The sequence below is a fragment of the Oryzias melastigma genome, linkage group LG17, assembly GCF_002922805.2.
Source record: "Oryzias melastigma strain HK-1 linkage group LG17, ASM292280v2, whole genome shotgun sequence".
NCBI lineage: Eukaryota > Metazoa > Chordata > Actinopteri > Beloniformes > Adrianichthyidae > Oryzias > Oryzias melastigma.
The window spans coordinates 11,322,325-11,337,783 of NC_050528.1; the positions used below are offsets into that span (position 1 = coordinate 11,322,325).

At 35.5% G+C, this 15,459-nt stretch overlaps 2 protein-coding genes across 2 annotated transcripts in view; both read left to right on the top strand.

The window, feature by feature from the left end:
- Positions 1-19: 19 nt before the first annotated feature.
- Positions 20-2,015, top strand: LOC112147468 (ras-related protein Rap-2b). Its single transcript, XM_024273895.2, has one exon. It carries the CDS (start codon positions 341-343, stop codon positions 887-889), a length of 549 nt encoding a protein of 182 aa, XP_024129663.1. The 5' UTR covers positions 20-340; the 3' UTR covers positions 890-2,015.
- A 12,660-nt stretch (positions 2,016-14,675) lies between these two features.
- Positions 14,676-15,459, top strand: part of kcnab1b (potassium voltage-gated channel, shaker-related subfamily, beta member 1 b) — a 43,906-nt gene continuing 43,122 nt past the window's right edge. Inside the window, exon 1 of the mRNA XM_024274132.2 lies at positions 14,676-15,199. The gene's annotated coding sequence lies outside the window, so the exon portion shown is untranslated. The remainder of the gene's footprint in view (positions 15,200-15,459) is intronic.

Here is a 15,459-nt window from a genome sequence, read left to right on the forward strand (position 1 = left end):
GGGGGGGGGGGGGGGGTAGTGTTCGGGTGGCGGCTCCTTTAAGGAAACGGAACTGAGCCTCTGCTGCGCTTGACGCGCTGAGGATGTGGGCAGGAAACGCCATGCAACGGCAGAGGAGCGATCACGCTTCCCCGCAGCGTTGCACAACAAAGTGCGACCAAAATGCGCTTTAATCGCGCCAGCTGAGGCTTCCAGCAGCCGGATCCGAGCGCGAGGGCCGCCGCGAGCTGAAAACACCGGGGCTGGCCAGCGGGTGGAGGACAGAGGAGGCTTCATCGCGGAAAAAAGGAGGTGTCTGCCTTCCCCACCACCACCACCACCACCACCTCACCCCCCGATCATGAGGGAGTATAAAGTGGTCGTTTTGGGGTCGGGAGGAGTCGGGAAATCCGCGCTGACTGTCCAGTTCGTGACTGGCTCCTTCATCGAGAAGTACGACCCCACGATAGAGGATTTCTACAGGAAGGAGATCGAGGTGGACTCGTCCCCGTCCGTGCTGGAGATCCTGGACACGGCCGGGACGGAGCAGTTTGCCTCCATGCGAGACCTCTACATCAAGAACGGGCAGGGCTTCATTCTGGTCTACAGCCTGGTCAACCAGCAGAGCTTCCAGGACATCAGGCCCATGAGGGACCAGATCATCAGGGTGAAGAGGTACGAGAGGGTGCCCATGATCCTGGTGGGGAACAAGGTGGATCTGGAGGGGGAGAGGGAGGTGTCCTCTGGGGAGGGCAAGGCCCTGGCCCAGGACTGGAGCTGCCCCTTCATGGAGACCTCAGCCAAAAACAAAGGCTCTGTGGACGAACTGTTTGCAGAAATAGTCAGGCAGATGAACTACTCAGCTGTTCCCAGCGGTGGGAGCCAGTGCTGCTCCTGTGTCCTCCTCTGAAGAAACCCCCGTCTCTCCTCACACTGTTGTCTTATTGTTGCACACAAAAGTCGACAACAATCGATTATGTATCATGTCTGGAAAAGTGTTTACATGACAAAGTACTTGAATGTTTAGGGAGTTTATATCAAAAATACATATATATAGCTTTGTATTTGACACTTCTCTGGAAATGTGCCTCTATGGGAATGTCTATTTGTGAGACCTAAGAGACACGAGTTTTTCTGATCATTTTTGCAGTTTTATTTTGTAAAGTTGTGTTGCTATATCTTCTTGCTCGGGTTTGGAGATCGGCCATGATGATTATGATGATTGGGAGTTATCTGACTCCCACTACCCCCAATACAGGCAGAAGATGAGGTTGGTCACCTTTCGGGCCTTTTTTATTATTATTTTATTTTATCAGAAGGTCTGAAAGCATTTCAGGTCTATCAGAGAATCACCACTCGAGCCTTGCACAGGTTACCCAACCACGAGGTTTTCAGACACGGAGATGCTGCATTTCAATCTGTGGCATGGATCTGTGCCAACCACCTCCCCACCCTCCCTCCTCTGACGATGTCCCTCCTCGGCGTGCACAAACTAGGACCATGGTGCCATGCTGTCGTTGCATGGGGATCCCCATGTCAAGTGCCTTTCCCGAGAAATCTGCGACTGTGCCAACTGATGAGCCCTTCTTCCTCTGCAGCGCGTCTTGATGGCAATCAGAACTTTGACCTTTTTTTTCTTTTTTTGCAGTTTTCAGGCTAAACTCTCACTTTCATTTAAAAATCGAAGTTTTGACCAACTGATTCAGGCCATTTCTAGGACCATGGAGAAGAAACAACTTTGCCTATCGGGATTTTAGTTCAGTGAATGGGAAGCCATGTCTGTGTATTATCTATATTTTTCTTCTCTTTTTTAAAAATGTGAGACTTAAAGTAACTGTAATTCTTCAGCCGCCAACATGTCAGTTTGAAAGACTTGTAATACAAATCCAGTTTTACCTAACAGTGAGTGCTGTGATCAAGTTTCTATTCTTACTTTAGGCATTTATTGAATATCATCTTGTCTGTAATACATTTTAGTATCAGATTAATCCGTTAATTTGTCATTTTTGATAATAAATTACTTGAATTATAATATATTCAGTTAAGCTTCCTCTGAAAGTCCTTACAAACAGCTTATTTTGAGAGTTTTTAGACTCCAACTCATGTGGTTTATGAACCTAAAAAGCCTCATTTGAAATTAAAACTTTATCTCACCTTTTAAACAGCTACCAGTGATAAAGAGAACATGGTTCTGTCTGCTTGTTTGGTTAGTGCTCCGGCTTTCCAGAGTGTGTTTTAGTTGGGGAGAGCTGCTTCCCCTCTTCCTGCCGCATGTTTTCTGGGCAGCGAAGTGGAACACAGAGAGAGCTTTTTGTGTCAGCAGCCAAGTTTGGTCAGCCGACTGGCACTCGGTGAGTCCTTCATCGGTCTGGGCTGGGAGCTGCCGCCACAAGTGTCCCTCTGACCGGAGACGCTCGGGGTCAATTTCCCGTCTGAGGACCTCCAACCATAATGTGCTCCCAACAAACCCCACACTAATGTAGATTAAAAGCTAAACAACATTCTGAGAGCTTAAAATTCAGCTTTTCATGATTGGGCTGCATTTTTAATGATACCAAAACTTGAAATGCACAAAAAGGAGATTATGGTTACTGCTAATCATGAAACTAAGTTGCATTACCTGTGATAATGCTAGTGTGAAAAACTGTTTGCTGAAAATCCTGAAGCAATTTACTTAAATCGCTGAAAGGTTTCTGAAAATGCAAAACCTATTTGCCTAAAAAGCCTAAAAATCTTCTGTAAAAGCCCCAGTCAAAAATGATATAGCCTGTTGCTAAAATACTAGATATACTCAAAATTAGCCAAGAAAGGTTTTGCTGAAAATGAAAAACTTATTAGAAAAATGTTAAATTTGCTTAAAGACTTGAAATTTTGTGAAAAAATATTAAAGATTGTTGAAGTTGGCCTAAATTTCTTAAAATTGGCAGTAATTTTGCTTAAAGATTCTCAGTACATGATGCTAATTTGCTAAAAAAAAAAAGTGTAGCACGTTGCTTAAATGTGAGCTAAACTCCAAATTGTCCCAACAAACCTTAGTAGATTAGCCTAAAAAGCTAGCACATTGCTAAAATATTAGCTAAGCTCAAACATAATCTAAAATCCTCAGTAAATACCAAATTAGTCAAAAATGTTGGCATGTTGCTAAAATGTTAGCTAAACCCCAATATAGCCTAAAAAGCAACAGTCAAAAACGTTAGTCTGTAACTAAATATAAGGTAAACTCAAAACAAGCCTCAGTAGATATCAAATTTGTCAATAATGTTAGCATGTTGCTTAAATGTGAGCTAAACTCCAAATTAGCCCAACAAACCTTTGTAGATGCCAAATTAGCCTAAAAAGATAGCACATTGCTAAAATTTTAGCTAAGCTCAAACATAGCCTAAAAATCCTCAGTCAAAAATGTTAGTCTGTTACTAAATATAAGCTAAACTCAAAAGTAGCCTAACAAGCCTCAGTAGATAACAAATTAGCCATTAATGTTAGCATGTTGCTAAAATATTAGATAGGAGAATCATTATTGCGTGAATACAACAATAACAAATAAAACTTTATTTCTAAAGCATCTTTATACACTGAAGGGCTTCATAAAATAAGAGATGACGTTAATGCTGAAGAGGAACAAAACCGATGGAGCAAAACATTTATATTCAGCCGCTGGCGTTTCTCCATGTGATGGGTTGACAGCATGCTCTTTATGTCACATCTGAAAAATGTCCTCTCACTTAAAGGAGCAGGTATTAAACTTTCCTCCCTGCTTCAGTAAAGCAGATATATTTTTTTGAGATAAAAACTCAGTATGGATATCTTTTCTACAGCGTTTTAACTAAAAAATATATGATTATTTAAGACTCTTCTGTACAAGCTGGAGTCAATAAACTTTTCTTAGGTGTTGTGTTGCTTAATCTGCTAAAGATAAATAATGTGTCATTTTGACCAATTTTTATCTTTAGGCCAACCTTTTTAACATTTTAAAGTACTATTAAAAGCAATTTCTAACTAATAGTTTAAAGAAACATACTGTATAATTCAAATTAAATAAAAAAAACTTCACAAATACAAGCTGATGTTCATGCAAAATAAGATAAATTAATTGATGTATACAAGTTTCATATAGGCAGCTACTGCAGGAAAAACAAAAAATATATAAAATACATGTAGTAAAGGTGCAACTACTTTGTTTTACATGATAAAATAAAACATGTAGGAGTACCACCTGATTCATTTTCCTGTTTGGCAAATTCAGAGTTTTAGCTTTAAAGTTTATAGTATTTCTTTTGCGTTCTTCTTATGTATATATATATATAACACAAACAATGTTTTTCCAGACTTCTGCTTTTTGAACAGTTCAGCCACCTGACTTTGTTGGAAATGCACATGGTTTGACTCAGTCATGTTCCCTAAAAATAAAAAGCATTATTTTCCTCCTCTAAACTGTTAGAAAACATCAATTTTGCCACGTTGTGTGAACGCTACATAAAAAATTAACAGATTTGTAACTACTTTGGTACAGTTGAGAGCTAGAGGTTTTGCAGTGAACTGCTGATAACGCTCCCTGTTTACTGTAACGGCACAAATTCATAGAATTTTTTATGGCACTTATTTACAGTCATTCTTTTCATTCTCACATTCTGTAAATCGACCGTGCTCAGCGAACTGTTTTGGTCTCTTTCAAGCATGTGAAGGAGAGGAAGGGTGGTTGACGGGCACTTCCTGTGTAACTTCATATCAGATCTACAAAACGATGAAACAGATAAGTAGTTCCCTTTGAGCACACAGACCAGGACATCACTTTGGCCGTTCTCAGAGAAGTACTTCCTGTACTATTTTCAGACACTTCCATTTGATGAACTGAAGAAAAATGAAAGAAAGTAGAGAGTGTGAAAGTGTTTGACGTTGGCCTGCAGCGATGCTTCGTGCGCTGTGATCCTAAACCACCCAACCACACAGGCCTATATTCGTCTTACACACTTGTCAACAAACACTTGCAGCCCACATTAGCCCTTTTCACACGAGAGAAACATTCTGGAGAATTTAGTTGGTGTTATTTTGCTTCTCTAATTAATGGACATTTTTGGAGTTTCAGTTTTCTAAAAAGAGGATTTTTTCATTGGTTTATTTGTCATTACAAACCTCTCGTTTTCTTCAAACATTGGAAGAACGCTGCATTTAAAAGGGAAAGTGAGCATACAGGTTCAGAAAAGTGTCAAAGTTTGGTGCTATAATGTACAAAATTACAAAATAAAATCCAAAACCAAAAGGAGAATCTTTAGTCCCATTATTATTGCACACAGTTAAATAGCAACATAGGAACTATAAAAAGGAATAATTTTATAGATTTTTAGCAATTGCCAGCATCCCAGAAAATCTAAAGCCCAAACTTCTTCTCTCTAAGAGCCAAAATCTAAATGGGATCCCGGTCCGCGGGACAAATACAATATTTTTCCCGTCTTGAAATAAAAGGAGAAAATGAAGAATATGGCTTAACGTATTTATTTTGAGTCTGTATTCATTAACGTAACACAAATTAGTAAAACAAAAAGTAAGTTACATTTGTCTTTGAAACTTTTAAGTATATTACAACTGTAGAGTTTTGGAAAACCATAGAGAAGTAATGAAAAACGGGTTTTAACTCTTTAACGCCTAGACCTCGAAATGTCTGCCTGGACTTTTTTGCTCATTTTGACTATGAAAGGGTCTAAAAATGTCCTAAAGTTGTGTGCTTTTGCTCTTTTTCTCCAAGAAGACACTGAATTTTCAATATATATCATAATTTTACAATGTTTTCTATTTCATAATAGTGTTGGACCAATTAAAAAAAAAACACACAATCAAAATGAAATTTTTACAGCTTTTAGAGAGTAAAACAGTGCAAATTGATATGAACAACAGATTTTGTTTGTTAAAAGTTTAAATTTGTCCAGTATCAAACTGTTCACAAAAAAAATGTTGTTTGTTTCTCTCTAAATGTGCAAAAAACTACAGACTATCTACAGACGTTTTTGGTCACACAGGGCAGTTCTCTCCTCCTTGGCTCCTCAAATTTCTACTGGAACTGGAATTTTTCAAATAGAGCAAACTGTTCTGGAATTACGGTAATTTATTGTCCAAATGTGTTGCGGACAACACGCTCGGTTGCGAAACACACATGGCTTCCAGAGCCACACTTGGCGGGCCAAAAGACAACCTTCCGGGGGCCGGGCACCCATGATCTAAAGTAAAGAATTCCTGCGACTCAAAGACGAAAAATATCTATGAATTATTACAATTATTTTTTTCTTAAATATTCCAGAATTTTCCACATTTTAAATTTTAAAAACAAAATGTACGGTGACAGGCAAGCTGGGACAGGCTCCAGCAACCTGCCCTAACCCTGAAAGGGATTTAGTGGGTTAATTGGATGGATGGATGGATGGATGTCGCAGTTTCAGTTGGACTAACAAAATAAAAAAAATAAAAATATTTTTCTTTTTATTTATTTATTGCTTTTACAAAGTTAAAAGTCAGAATCAATCAATTTTTTATTATTTAATTTTCTATTTTTACAGGCAGCAGAGTGCAAACAGATTTGAAAAAAACGAAAACAACTAATTTTAAGAGAAAATCCCACCCAAAACTCCTGTTTTGTTCATGTTAAATATTTGAAGTTCCAGAAAAAAATAGTTCAATAGACAAATTAGCTTTTAAGCTACAATCTGGTGCGAACACCTTTGCTTTTTAAGCTTAATGTCTTTGTACGCTGTCCTGATAAATTAAAATGTAAGTTCCCGTCCATCTAAAAATCCAGAGATCACAGCCACAGACTGATTTAGTGAAATGAAGTCGTGCAGCGTTTGAAAATGTGTGCACACTGTCAGGCTCACAATCATTCAGCAGAGATGACACTTTCAAATGCATCATGTTGATAAACTGTGTGAAAAAAGAAGCTCATCTTATTAGAGCCCACCGAAAGATCTTTTCAGTATCAAGAGAAAATACTAAAAACAGAAACATTAAATTTGGGGTTTTTCTCTTGCTGGATGCCAAATCTTGTGCTATTTTATTCCGTGCATGTAACACTTCAGTTCAGAGCTTCTGGAACTGTTACAACTGAGGATCACACTGACAAGAAGAAATTTGTGTGCTTGTTAGTCCTGTTTTTGGAATGAAAGAAGCTTTCTTCTTTTGAAAAGTTTTGTTTGCTCAAGTGAGTCAGTTTTATAGAAGTAAATGACTCATTTTAGACAAATAAATTAAATTACGTACATTATTTGACCCTGAGCTAAAGTGTGTGCACTCTATCGGGTTCATGCTTGATGTTTTCCAGGAAGAAACTGCACTGACCCATTTCTGGCGCATTGTTCGGGTGAAATGAAAAAGGAAGACGATAAAAGAGAAACACCATTTTCCTAGAAGTTGATTTAAAATGTCAAAACTTAACTTTTCTGTGAAGTAATGAAATTAGTAATGTATTAGGGAACTTTTAGAACTATAGTTTTATTATTATAACACTCATACCCGAGAAAAAAAGGCTTTTTTGTGCATTTTTTCTGGATTTTTACAAGCAAATTTATGTAAAGACACCACCAAAAACACATATTCTTTTGCATTGGAATGAAGCAAAAGCTCAACACATGAATGAGGACGCCTGCTCTCCGTTTCCATCATGTTAACACATCAGCATTTCAACAACTCTTTGCGGATTTTCTGGTCGAATTTCCTGGTTCCTGCTAAACTCACACTCTGCATGTGACTCACTGGTATCTTGTACAGAAGAAAAGACCTCACATATCTACGGGACTGAAATAGACCACAAGTGCAGTATCTGCCTCTCACACTGCACACTGAGTGGGAGGATGGCAGACACACAGGTGCTCTCAGCTCCCACACAGAGATTCTTCCAGCATCTCTTCTTTTGCAGCACAGATGCTCAAGCTCTCGAGCCTCAGAATGAGATGGATGTGTCTGTTGGTTTGTCTGTCTGTGTAGATCATCTCAACACAAAGGATTAAATGCCTTTTTCCTGAACAGAAACATGCAACTGTTTCTATTTAACCTTTTAGCAAATGAAAAATATATTTATTTTTAGAAGGATTTGCTTTTTTCGTCACAAGAATTCACAAAACACAAACAGAACTTCTAAAAAAATGTTAGATTTTTTGAGCATAAGAAAGTTTTTGTGCTTCTTCTCAACAAATCAAGTGATTAGTTGATATTATGCAATAAAACAGGCGACCACTTATAATGTACCAAATTAAATGTTTGAAACCAATTCATTCATAAACCCTTTGGAACCTTTAAAATTTACCACTGTATTCTGATTTGATTGATTAAAATATGCAGATAAAAATAATGCAAATAAAAGGGACTTAAGAATATACATTAAGGAAAATAAAAATACAGAAAATTCAAATTATGTGATGGTGTGTTACAGAAACCCATCTAGGATAAGTCAAGACGGTAAAACACCTGTCAAAAAATAAAATTAAAAAAGTAAGTAAACATATATAGAGAACTAGATTGAAGGCAATTTAAACATAACAATTTCAAATTAAATTTATTTTATGAAAATTAAATTGATAAATGTATGTTATTTAAACAAAATCAAATCCCATTTTTATAGCTTGAGATTTAAATCTTTTTTTAGGTTAATCTTAATATGAAAAACGATTTTCTTGCTTAGCTATCTTGACTTTAATCAGCACATCCTCATCTATGTAGCCTCACTAGTTTTATTTAATCTTTTTTTCATGTTGTGTTCACACATTAGACATAAAATCATTGAAAAACAGAAAATCTGTCTTGAAATAAAAGTGTTTATTTGAGCTGTGGAAACCCCCAAAAATGGTCAACACACTGTTTTTACTACATAGAATTAAAGTTATAGATCTAATTTCATAAAATTAACAAGAACAAATGTTTTCAACAAACACATTTACATGTTTTTGAAAGAAAATAATAATAAAAAAAAAAATCAAGGCTAAATTCATTAATTTCCTTGCACCACAATGATCCTCTTCTGCCATATTTATTAATTTACATGATTGGTTTTGTCCAAAATCTACAAATGATTGCCATATTCACACTTTCATTGAATAAAATCTCAATCAAATAAGTGTTTAAATAAGTTGAAGTTAATTTTAGACACAGTTTTGATCTCGTCATCTTTAACCTGCATCAGTTACATGTGAGTTCATGTCACAACACATAGAAGTTCACTTTCTTCAAGAGCTATTGTTGATTAAATCAAATTTTATTTTTTAATTTTGCCTTCATTCAGCCAGGATAGCAAGTAAAGAAAACAGATGGATGCTTGTCTGTTGTGCACAATTTTAAAGAATCATTCTAGTCTAAAAGGGAACAGCAGAAAATCCTAATTAATCCAGAAACTGAGAGGAAGAAGGTACAGATAAAGAGAGTGCTTGCTTTTGTGTCTTTTAGTCCTCTGACCCTCTGAGTGAAAACAAATATTTATCCACATAAAATAAATTTAGAGCTTCTACTTTTTTGTTTATCATTATTATAAACTATGTTCAAATAGAAACATTTCCAGATGATTCAAAGATAATTCTGTCTTTTGACGTCTTTTGTCTTCTCTTTTCCACCAAGAGGAACAATTCTCTCCATTATCAGTTCCTGTTTTGTCTGCAGGGTCACAGAGGTTGCTGGAGACTATCCCAGCTACCTTTGGGTGGAAGCTGGGTAATCCCTCGACAGGCTACCAGTCCATTGCAGGGTCACATACCAACAAATAACAGAGAACACACTCCCACTCTCTGTTTGGGGGCACCCATCGTCCCAAAAAAAAAAGCATGTTTTTGGACTGTGGGAGGAAGTCAATAAAACCTATTGACATGTAGGGCGAGCATGTGAACTCTGCACAGAAAGGACGCAGCTGGGAGTCAAACCCGGACCTTCTCACTGTGAGGCCACAGTTCTCACTTCCGCACAGCCAGCAGGGGCAGTTGGGATTAGAAGAGGCAAGTATGGCAAGCCGCGAGGGACAGTTTTAGGGAATTTTAGAGATAAGTTTGATGTTTTTCCTTTAAATTTGTATTATAATTGTTTTATTTTCTATATGAAACACAAATAACTCTCATGCATTAGATCGGCAAGAATCTGGCAACACAATCCGTATCACGGTACAACACATATCAAAATATATCCCAAGATTGTACCAGAACTACTTTTTTTTAAAAGAGTATGACTTAGAAAAAAAAACTAAGTCATACTAAATAGTACATGTCTCACAACAACAAAACCTCAAGGCTGATTGAACTAATGAGACTGAATATTTAACACATGTTGGTTCTTGTTGTTCTGGTGCAGTGTAGAATTAATTAAATATCGTCTTTTTATTTTATTTATTTATTTTTTTATATATATATATTTTAAAAAATCTTCTGCATTTAAATCGATGCAAGTATTGCCAGATGAAATATCGCGATACATCAATAAATCGGCTTTTCCCCACAGCACTAACTAATATGAACATATCACTTGCTATTACAGGAAGTGTGTTTGGACAAGCACTTCAAAGGAGAAAAAAATACACATTTATGGTAAAATAGTTAATCTGCTTTGAAAAACTAAAATCTGAAAGTAAAAAAGACGACTATGACTAAATAAAAAAATAAATAAAGGTGCCAACAAGAAAGCAATTAGACAAAACAAACACTTTTATTTAATAAAATTCAAACTTTGAGATTGTTAGGATATAAGTTACTAAAAAGTAATAACTGTAATTTTCCTAATTACTATTCCCCCCCCCATAACTGCAAATTATGATATATTACTGTAAAACCTCACAATGCATCACCTTCTTTAAATAGTTTAACATAATAGATTTGTATGATCTTTTTAATGCAATTTCTTAATCTTTTTGTCTTCATGTACAAGAATTTACCAAGTATTTTCTTTTTCATGCCAAACAGATTGACTTGTATTTGAGTCACCAACTAACTTATTTTGTCCACAAGAGGGCAGTCTGGTTCAACAAACCAGGACACGAGAGATCTTCATTTTCCAGGTACATTCCTAAACCATTTTCCTCTTTAGTGGTGGATAACAAAGTATTTATCTTTTTGATTTTTTCTACAAGACAAAAGTGCAAAACAATCACTTATACGATAAATTAGCAGGAAGTTTTTAAAGCTCAGTTTTTTGGTTTTAAGTAAAAATAAATAATTGTTTCTGGATTAACACATTTTTAGCACAATACATTTCCAACTGGACTTGAAATCCTTAAATTAACACCTCAAAGCGATGGGAGAACCATAAAAGTGTAAATGACAAGTGGGATTTTTCCTTTTTTTGGTGGGCATTTTTGAGGAAGGTGTTGTCTGGAAAAGGGGGCCATGATGGCAAAAAATCTAGTTTTCCGGGGCTGGGAGTCTGATTAATTGTCAGGAGGCCAGAAGCTGATGAAACTGAGATATGGGAGGTGAAATCGGGAGCAAGCACGATCAGAAGTTGGGGCTGGCAAAATGTGAGCAAGCTGTTGGTAAACAGTAAAAAAAGAAATCAAAGACGGAGCTAGAACAGGATTTAATCTTTTCTATTTTGTTTTGTGAGGTTAGATAAACTTTTAATTTACCCCGTGAGCAAAGTGGAACTCCAGCCGTCCACCTTAAAGGCAAGAATGTCAAAATAAAATGTCATCATATCAGATATATGTTGTTAATTTTAAAAATTAACCTGAAAGACTTCAACTAAACATTTTTTTAAGCAGAGAGCAAAATGATACAGTGAAAATATTAACTTTCCTTACACTTTTTTTTCTAAAGATCTCAAATATTTTTACAAAGATAAAAATCTTCAGAACATCTTTCAGTGCCTAATGTTTGTGGCTGATAATATAATTTCACAAAATGTGGAACTGTACATTTTCTAACCAAATATTTGTAAATTCTAAAAATTATTTACCTTTTTTACTTATTTTAGCTTTTATATGACTTTATTTCAATACAGTCCAGAAACAAGAATAAGAGGGATCAGTAAGAAAAAAAAAAGTCTTATAAACCCTGGATCTATTTTGTAAATGTTAATTGTCACAGAATACAACTATTTTTGGTTTATACAAAGCCGGAAAGTATTTGATTTGACTGAATTTGATTAAAAAATTAAACATTTAAAGAAATGTTTGAATCTTTTTCTTCTGATTGTCCAACTGTCAGATAAAGACAGATGGGTTACACCTTAAGTAAATCTTTGGTTGATCATCCTCTATGAATTCAAGTGTCTGGTTTTCAGGTTTGTTTTTGCTACACTTTAAATTTATCTGTTAAAGTTTTAGTTTCCTACCATCAAACCAGATCCTGATTTCAAATGTTGCATCTTTACGTCGCTAAAAAAATCTCCAAATCTTCACAGAGACGATCTATCTTTATTTATTTATCATTATTCAAAGGGTTAAATTGTTAAGGCACATATGTAAATCATGTTTTTTCAGTAAGTTTCCCTCCTGTGATAACATGAAGTGATTTGCTTAAAAATAAGCATATTTAAGTGTTTGTTTGCAAGTAAAATCAGTCTATTTCACAGACTACGCAGTGGAAGTAAACAAAAAGGATTAGATGATATAACTGTAGTGCTGTTTAGAAAAATGTATCGTTGATTTCTAGAAGTAATCTTTGTTCATGTGGACTTGAAAAAGCCTCTAAATGAAGTTAAAGTAAGATTTTGGGTGTCCCTTTGCTGAAAGTATAGCCTCCTGAAGTATTCCATTAAGTATACCTGAGTATAAGTAAAGCATGTGTACTCTAAACCAGGAGTCTGCAACCGTCAACACTGAAAGAACCATGCGGGTCAATTTCTCACTGACCAATACCTCATAGGGACCATAAAGTCTTATTCAATCCTTTAGATAAATAAAACACTGATTTATTTCATTTTTAATATTATGATACAAATAAATGACAACCAGTATTGGTGTTATTGGCATAAAAAACATAAAAATACAGAGAAAATAGCATTTTTTGAAATATGAAATAGTTTTGACAGAGGTTCATATGACTTTCTTTCAAAATAAAAAACAGCTTATTGCAAGTAATATAAATATTTAAATATATTTTATACATTAATGTTACCATTTGTAATGCATCTTAGTCAGAAATGTAAGAATCTAAATAAAATCAGAGCTAATTCAGTGACCCTTACCACATTTTTGGAATTATAAGGCACACTTAAAATCCTCACATTTCTTCAAAAATACAAATGGTTGTCCTTACTGACTTCAAAATGAATTTCTTCTGTAAACAGTGCTGAAAAAATATTTTAAAATGTTTTAGTATGCCCTTGGTAAACTACAAAGATGAACTACTTGATGGATTGTGGGAGAATTATGGGTACTGTAGTCCGGAGTCTTGTGGAGTGACATTGTCCTAGTGATGTTTGTGAATGATATGAATGAAGTTAAAGTTTTTTAACTTCACTAATTACTTACTTTTTACCAGTATTTTTTTTTTTAACAAAAATCTTTCTATTTTACTTATAGAGCCACAATGGAGGGGTCAAAAACCCACATGAGGAGTTTTACTAACTAAATACATCTTCAGGCTAAATTGGAACATTTTCAATTTACAAAATAAAGGTACAAAATGTAAAGTTCAGGTATATTTTCTCACTTTTAGCATCAACTAAGCAGGGGGGCGGAGCTAAAGGGGCAAAAACTTTGCCTCGCACTTGTTCCCCCAATTTTTGAGTCAATATTAGTCTCATTATTGACTGGGATTAAAAAAATCGTCAATACAAGCTTCTTTAGGCTTTTCAAAAATAACAAACTATAATTTTAAATGAAATAAAAACAGTAACAATGACAAAAATGTTAGAAATGCATATTATTGATTTGTAATGGCCTTTCATTCAAGTCTTGAAATGTCCTAGCTCCGCCCACGTGCTAAGTATATTTTTCTAATCTACTTCATTTGCTCAATAACTGGTGTAAAAGCATTTTGAGCTTAATATTTTTTATGTATTTTAGAGCCTATTCAGAGATTAAAAAATAATTTTAATTATTTTAAACAGTTAAATCTAAAGTGATTTGCTCTGCAAACCCTAAAATCAATGCGAAAAAAAAGGATTATGGGAGGATAAGAGCCAGCAGAGTGATTTCTTCTGGGATCTGTTGAAAGCAAAGTCTTCTCTAAGAGAAATCATGTTTTCATATTAAATTAGCAAAATTGTGATTTAAATAATTAATTAGCTGATCGCTACTAACTTTTAGTAAAAAAAAAATAAAATAAAAGAACACCATATTAAACAATCAATCATAATTCAGTTGCATTTTTTTTAATCTGATCTGATTTAATTAAAATTCATGAAATGTTATTGATCTGAAGTTAAATTAGATTACTGATATTTTCTGCTTTTTCTGTTGTAAAATCAAGTTATTTATGTATCAGGGTTAGGAATTAATCTGTAAATTATAAACGACTGTTTACTTGTCTCATCAAAGGAACTTTAAATCATAAATAATAACAGGATTAGATTTTCTTTGTTATGGATTAAATTTAGCATGGTCTTCAATCATCGATGTGGTAAAAGTGCTACCTTTAGACTCTCTTTTGGTGACTGCCGACGCTGAAATGTCTATAAATACATTTGATTTATTGAGAAGACACTTCCTGAAGTATTTAGAATAAGTTGATCCTCTCTCACACAGAGCATCCAAGAATAAAGTTGACATCACAGAGCTGTTTCTGGCCTCCTCTCAGCTGTAACCTTTGGTTCTGTTTGTGGGTGAGATTTATTTGTGTTTGGCCGTTCGGCTGTACCGGCTTTTTCCAGCCGTGTGTGCTCCCTGTGATGCATCTCTGGAAACTGTGTCAAGGTAGTAATCAAAATTCCTCTGTTGAGCCCCCCCAGGCATGACAGAGGCACCTCAGCAGAATAAATCCAGAAATCTCAAGCTGCCTGACATGACTGACATTTCGCTGTTCCCACACAGGAATGTATCAAGGACTAAATATATTGGAAGGGATTTGCTAACAAAAGAAAGCGTTCTCTCGGCCTCTGCGAAGCATAAATCTAAAGACGGCCGGTGTCCAAGAGGAGAAAGGGACCAAGGTGGTGACCCAGTCTCTGCCCTAGTTCCATTCGCCAGGAGCGGGTGAAGCAGACAAACGCCGGACCCGTGGAGGAAAGTCTGGGAGCCAAAAGAGCAGAAGAAAGTGAAGAAACCTGTTGGTCTTCAAGCCGCATTTTTAGACATTTCTGCTCGTCTTTGTGACAACATGGTTTGCAGGTAGGAAATTCTGGATGTCTGTTATGTCATTGTTACTGACAACGTGACTAAGTGCTTTTTAGAACAACAACAGCAGAACTTTTGCTTCTCACTGTTCAGCAAAGTTATAATTTTCATCAATTATTGTTTTTTTCTAGTTTAATTGTAATGTTAGAGATCTGTCAGAAGAATTTCCTCGGCTTTATTTGTTGTTGTTCATACAATTTTTTAGCTTAAACTTTATATATATATATATATATATATATATATATATATATATA

Bases quoted from the DNA above. Each gene is read 5' to 3' on its own strand.
- LOC112147468 (XM_024273895.2), top strand. From the start codon at position 341: ATGAGGGAGTATAAAGTGGTCGTTTTGGGGTCGGGAGGAGTCGGGAAA.